At 62.3% G+C, this 6,300-nt stretch overlaps 1 protein-coding gene across 1 annotated transcript; it reads left to right on the top strand.

Annotated features, from left to right (window-relative positions):
• Window positions 1-1,431: 1,431 nt before the first annotated feature.
• Window positions 1,432-5,265, top strand: LOC131081654 (tubulin tyrosine ligase 3-like). Its single transcript, XM_058020894.1, has 10 exons — window positions 1,432-1,471; window positions 1,555-2,132; window positions 2,275-2,403; window positions 2,482-2,596; window positions 2,694-2,801; window positions 3,033-3,201; window positions 3,273-3,421; window positions 3,493-3,739; window positions 3,821-4,253; window positions 4,327-5,265. The coding sequence occupies exons 1-10, from the start codon at window positions 1,432-1,434 to the stop codon at window positions 5,263-5,265; spliced, it is 2,907 nt and encodes a 968-aa protein (XP_057876877.1).
• The last annotated feature ends 1,035 nt before the right edge of the window (window positions 5,266-6,300 follow it).

The raw sequence follows: 6,300 nt of genomic DNA, 5'->3' as shown, positions 1-6,300 counted from the left end.
TTCCAAGTCTTGGAGCTGGCTCAGTATACTTCATGGAATAGCCACTGTTGTGAGACACACATCTTTTGCAAAGGTGTGGCTTTCTAAGGCTTTCTTCACCCCAACTCAAAACTTCTTCCTGGAAGATACATTCCCCTTCTACTCTAGATATGTAGATACGAAGATGGCATTCAGTAATTAGCTATGACAGCAATGTTCTGACTTGTCTGTAGAGGCCACAGAGAGTTTACAGCCAGAACTATCACAGTGCCTCATGTGCTTCGTGATCATGTTCTCCCATCCATTTTCTAAAGTGCGTGTGAGACCTGAAGCTTCTTCCACCCCAACAGGGGCATCTTGTTTTCCTTCTGATTTCTTGAAAGGATAATAATCTCTGTATAATAATTTGTAATCCATTTTTCTCCCTTCTCCTGGAGAAAAACGTTCCAGCAGGTCTGGAGCCCCCCAGTCCCTGCACCTGAGCCAAGGGGCCTGTCTGTGATGCCAGTTTAACATTGTGACCCACCTCTGCAGCCAGTTAACTGAGGTTCTTGGTAACACATCCCTCGGGGGCAATCACAGTGAAACAACACTGAGTGACCAGTGTGTGATTTTTATCTGCCAGCATAAAACTGCTGCTGGCTGCAGATGATTGTAAATAATAAAAATAGTAGAGCTTCAGTTAAGTCATAGAAGGCAGTGTGGGCAAGGAGCCCGCGAACAATTGTAAATGAAACTACATCTCTGAAAGAAGGAGAAGCAAAGGGGCAATTTGCTGAACAGCAGCCATCAAAATAAAATCAAGCAGCAGTCAGAAATTATACTGTAAGGTAAAACTGCGTTTCTGGCAGAGCTCTGTCATGGATGTTACCTAGGACAGTTCACAGCCTTCACATGTCCAACGAGGCTTTTCCTGGTTCTTAGTGCAAGGTTGAGCAGCACACCATTCCTAGTGGGATCCTCACTACCTGTGTCAGGAAGGGATCATCAAAGCTTTCCAGGAACTTCCTGGACTGTCTGTACTTTGCTGCATCACCTCTCCAAGCTGTCAGGGTGGTTAAAGTCCCTCACAAGAGGGGAGAACCAGGACCTGTGTATTGAGGCTGCTTTGAGCACCCTGCATTGTGGCATCACGGTGGCTATGGAATAAGGAAGCTGTGTCCTGTGCAGGACACCCACTGCAGTCTCTAAGGGATGGGGGAATAGGACAACCTGCTTGGCCTGGAGGAGGCAGAGCCACCCACAGCTCCCCTCGCCATCAGGCTGGCCTGGGACAGCGTGACAGAGCAGCCCTGCAGGCACACAGCCCCTCAGCCAGGGGCAGTACCTGAGCAGCTGACACCCCAGCTGCCCCTGGCCCAGCAGGCCAAGGACAAGGGAACAGCGCAGCGTCCCGAGGCTCTGGAGTGCAGCTGGGATGCTGGCAGAAGGCTTGGCACGTCCAGAAATGCCATGGCAGGATCCCCAGACGTGGTGAGGCAGAGGCAGACAGGTCAGCATGTTCCCCCGCTCCCTGCCCACCCCATGGGGCTGGGGACACGGGGACAGTGGGCTCAGGCGGGGCTGTCCTCACAGGGCAGGTGGCAGCTGCCACCATCGGCTACCACGATGGCCAGCAGTACGCGGCTGAGTCGGAGCGGCTCAGGAAGGCCAGGCTGCGTGTGGAGAAGGCCATTAAGGTGAGGGGTTCGGTTCCACAGTGCCCCGAGATGGCACACGCTGGCATTTGTGCCCCTGTGGCTCAGCAGAGCCGGCTCGGAGCGCCGGGAGCGCAGGCTGAGCTGGTTGCTGTCCCGCAGGAGAAGAAGATCTTCACCGTGCACGGCCCCTACCCCGTCATCCGCCGGCTGCTGCGTGCCCGGGGCTGGGTGGAAAGGAAGCTGCCCCTCAATCACAAGCAGCTGAAGCAGCAGCCTGCCGACCAAAGACAACAGCAGCCGGACGGGGGGGCAAGCGGTGGCGGTGATGAGCAGGGGGAGGCAGTGCTGAACCCGCCAGGTGGGGCACAGCCTTCCCTGGGCACCGCAGAGCCCCTGCAGCACCCGTGGTGCACAGCACACGATAAGGAGAACGAGGGGGAAAGGGAAGATGAGGACGACAACGAAGATAAGGAGCAGTGCAGTGAGGACTCTGAAGACATCCATGACCTCATGGTTAGCTAAGAGGGCTAGGGCTGAGCTCTGCCACAGCTCCCCACGGCATCCTGGGACCCTCAGAGGCAGGGCTCAGCCTGGGGCTCAGGCCTGGGGCAGGATGGGGGCTCCCTGGCTCACCCCAGCCCGCTCTCTCCCGCAGTCCTTCCTGGTGCAGGACCAGGTGCCAAACTTCCTCTGGACCATTCGCCTGAGCAGCGTTGACCGGGAGCTGCTGGCGAGGATTGAGGTGGTGAACCGCTATCCCCGGCTGGCCGCGCTTTGCACCAAGGTGGGAGTACGGGGCCCTCGGGGAGGGCACACGAGGGGTGTGGGTGTCCAGAACGAAATGACCAGCTTCTCCAAACAGGAGGGGCTGTGCCAAAGTCTGCAAAACTTGTCCTGGTTCGAGCAAGTCGACTTCAACACCTTTTTCCCCCGGTGCTACCGGCTGGGGTTCAAGGACGAGAAGGAAGCCTTCATTGGTGAGCCTGAGGCTGCTGCCCTCCTGTCACCCCTCATGCTCCAGTGTATCCCGTGTCCTGTGCAGGACTGGCTAGGGATGATGCCTCCCTCTTGCAGATGATTTTTGCCTGACAGCAGCTCGCAGCCTTCTCAAATTGGCCCTGCAGAAGGTCGGAGACAGGCCGGTGGGGACAGAGCAGCCCTCAAAACCCGACGAGGTGCCGGGTGAGTGCATGGAGCTGGCTGAGCGGGGTGGAGGCGAGGGATGAAACGGGGAGTTCAGGGCGTGTCTGAGGGCTGAGCTTGGAGGCTGAGCATCTGCTCATGTCTGTGGCTTGGGGTCCCTTACTCCATCCCCTGCCCTAGCTCCAAAGGCATCCGTCCCACAGGAAGGCTCAGTGCTTCAGCCCCAAGGCTGCCGTAGGAGTCATGAATCTCACCCCATGCTGTCCACAGCAGGGCCGTGCTCGCCCCTGTATCCCGAGCTGCTGGAGGAGGCCCTGGAGGTCTGTGAGCAGCACCTGGGAGTTCTGGGGCACCAGGACATCGACAGGAGCACCCCGTCGCCCTGCCGGACATGCATCGACTGGGACCGCTTCCTGCCGGAATACTACCGTGTGGCACAGTGGGTGCTGAGCGGGACGGGGCAGGGGGGACAGTGGCGGGGCCGCTGCTGACCCCCCGTGTCCCCCACAGCGAGGGGGCCAGGCTGGAGCTGGACACGGAGCAGCGGGAGCGGTGCCAGGAGCTGCTGCAGCGCCTGGAGGAGAAGCTGCCACAGCTCGGCATAGAGGGCAGCCTCAACGTGTGGATCGTCAAGCCCAGCGCCAAATCCCGCGGCAGGGGTAAGGCTGGGGGAGGCGTGGGGCACACACATCCCGCGGAGAAGGGGTGCCACCGTCCCTGTGTTGCCCAGGCATCGTGTGCGCGACGCGGCTGGAGGAGGTGCTGGAGCTGGTGCAGAGCTGCGTGGGCACCCCGGCGGGCGTGTGCGAGTGGGTGGTGCAGAAGTACGTGGAGCGGCCGCTCACCATCTTCAACACCAAATTCGACATCCGGCAGTGGTTCGTGGTGACCGACTGGAAGCCGCTGACCGTCTGGTTCTACCGAGACTGCTACCTGCGCTTCTGCTCCCGGCCCTTCTCCCTGTGCCACCTGGAGCCGTGAGTGTTCCCCCCGAGCCCCGGCTGGCACCGCCCAGCCCCCCGGCACCCCCTGACCCAGCCCCGCTCTCCCTGCCCCAGCGCCAGGCACCTCTGCAACGTCTCCATCCAGAAGCGGTACAAAACGTGGCAGCCGGACCCCCGCGTGCCCCCCGACAAGATCTGGTCCAACAAGCAGTTCCAGGCCCACCTGGCGTGGCTGGGGCGGGCGAACGCTTGGCAGCGGGTGATGGTGCCCGGCATGAAGGCGGCGATCCTGAACGCCCTGCGCTGCGCCCGGGACCAGGTGGGCTCCCGCAAGGGCAGCTTTGAGCTCTTCGGGGCCGACTTCCTCATCGGGGAGGACCTCCAGCCCTGGCTGCTGGAGATCAACTCCTGCCCCACCATGAGCCCCTCCTCGGCGGTGACACGCCAGCTGTGCGCCAACGTCCAGCGGGACACGCTGCGCCTCGTGCTCGACCGCAAGGACAACCCCACCTGCTCCATTGGTGCCTTTGAGCTCCTCTACAAGGAGGTAGGCTGGGGCCCGGGGACAGCCACCCCCCAGGCACCCTGAGCCCCCCACTGCCCCTTGTGTCCCCCTGCAGGCAGCCGTGTCCTCGTGTCTGACTGTAGGGCTGAGGCTGATGGTCACCGGCTGTTCCCTGAAGAAGCCCCAGTCGGCGAAGCATCGATCCCAGGACAGGCTCCCCAGGTCTGCACCCTCAGGGAACAGAGCCGCCAAGGTGCACAGGTCGAGGGGGTCACGGGAAAAGCTGCCTCCTATGGTGCTGCAGGGCAGCTGCTGCCTGCCCAAATCTGACCCTCCAGCACTGCCACGGGCCCCAGACTGCTCTGCTGGGAGCCAGGAGCTGCCATGGCTCCTTCACCTCGATGGGCAGTCCGGGGAGGCTCAGCCCCTGATCAGTAGCTGTTCCATGGATAGCGTGCCAGGACCACCAAACCAGGGAGCCACCAGGAGCCCCCAGCGACCCCCAGGCTACTCTGCTGGAGACCAGGAGTTGCCGTGGCTCCTTCACGTGGTGGTCGGGCAGCCCCAGGAAGCTCAAGCCCAGACAGCTTTGCAGCCGACCACCAGCAGCTGTCCTCTGCACAGGGGGCCTGTGCCACCGCCCCGGGGAGCGACCAGGAGCCCCTGGCTACCTCCGGGCAGTTCTGCCAAGAGCCAGGAGCTCCTCCATGTGCCTGGGCAAGCCGAGGATGCTAAGGCTCAGTTAGCGCGCCCCCAGGAAGCTCAGCCCCCGACCAATAGCTGTCCCCGGGACAGGGTGTCACCGCGCCAGGAAGCGCCCAGGAGGCCCTGGCGACCCCCGGGGCGCCAGGGATTGCCCCGGCTCAGTCAGCCGGGTGGGCAGCCCCAGGCTGCCCGGCCCCACCGAGATCTGCCCCCGATCAGTGCCCGTCCCCCGGTGCGGGGCCCTGTGCCACAGCCCCCGGCAGCGCCCAGCAGACCCTGGCGGCCCCCGGGCTGTGCACCGACCCCCGCGGGGCTGCCTGCCAGGCCGGCGCGCCTGCCGGCGCTGTGACGGCACCGGGAGCCCAGCCCCTGCCGGGAACAGGAGAACGGCAGCTCCCCAGGGCATGCAGGGGACCTGGGACACAGAGACACCCCGCGAGGTGACAGCACCCTGCCCGTCCTGGGTGGCTAACACAGCAGCACCCGGCGGGTACAGGAGCCCAGTGCTGTGCTGCGGTAGCCACCTCAACCTGCACGCCTGCTTTAATAGACTTTCGTGAAAAGGAGCCTGGCTGGGACCTTCTGTGTGTGGGAGATGTGACACAGCTGGGGATGATGCTGCAGGCAGGACCTGGGGCTGCCAGGGCAGCTCCTCTGCTGGCTACAGGCACAGGAGGCAGGGAGAGCTGCCTGTGGTGGCCCCTGCCAGGCAAGGCTGTGGCAGCGGTGGGAAGTGGCCAGGCACAGAGTGCTGGCAGGGCTGGTGCCCCCTGACACGCCAGGGGAATGGCAGGAGGAGTCCCGTGCTGTGGGTGTGCCAAGAAAAGCAGCAGGTGGGGATTACAGGGCTGGCAAAGGAAAGTCAGGTGTCCTCAGGGGTCCCCTGTGGGCTCCTGGGGCTGCTCAGGTGTACAGGAAAGGAGGTGGGGGGGAGTGCAGGGGGGCCCTGGGCAGCACCAGCTCCTGCAGATTCCTTTGTGATGAGGTAACCCACCTTGTTAAAGAATCCCAGAATGGCTGGGCTTGAAAGGGACCACAGTGGATCATCTGGTGCCACCTCCCTGCTCCAGCAGGTGATCCCAGTGCACACGGTGCAGGATTGTGTCCAGGCAGTTCTTGAGTGTCTCCGGGGAGGGACATTCCTTAGTGTCTCTGGGGATCTGTTCCAGTGTGTAGAGTGAGTTCCTCCTGACAGCTGGAACTGGCACTGCCAGGGCAGCTCCTGTGCTGGCAGAGAGCACGCAGGATCTCGTGGCTCCCCAGTGCTTGTGCCCTGTGCCTGCTGCTGTCCCCAAGGATGGCTGGGCCCCTCCTGCCCTGCTCTGGGCTGGGCAGAAGTGACCAGTGCATGGTACACCAGCTGCAGAACAAGGCTGGTGCTTCT

The sequence above is a fragment of the Melospiza georgiana genome, chromosome 3, assembly GCF_028018845.1.
Source record: "Melospiza georgiana isolate bMelGeo1 chromosome 3, bMelGeo1.pri, whole genome shotgun sequence".
Taxonomy (NCBI): domain Eukaryota; kingdom Metazoa; phylum Chordata; class Aves; order Passeriformes; family Passerellidae; genus Melospiza; species Melospiza georgiana.
Note: the sequence above shows the minus strand (reverse complement) of the source record. Positions and strands in the feature narration are given on the sequence as shown.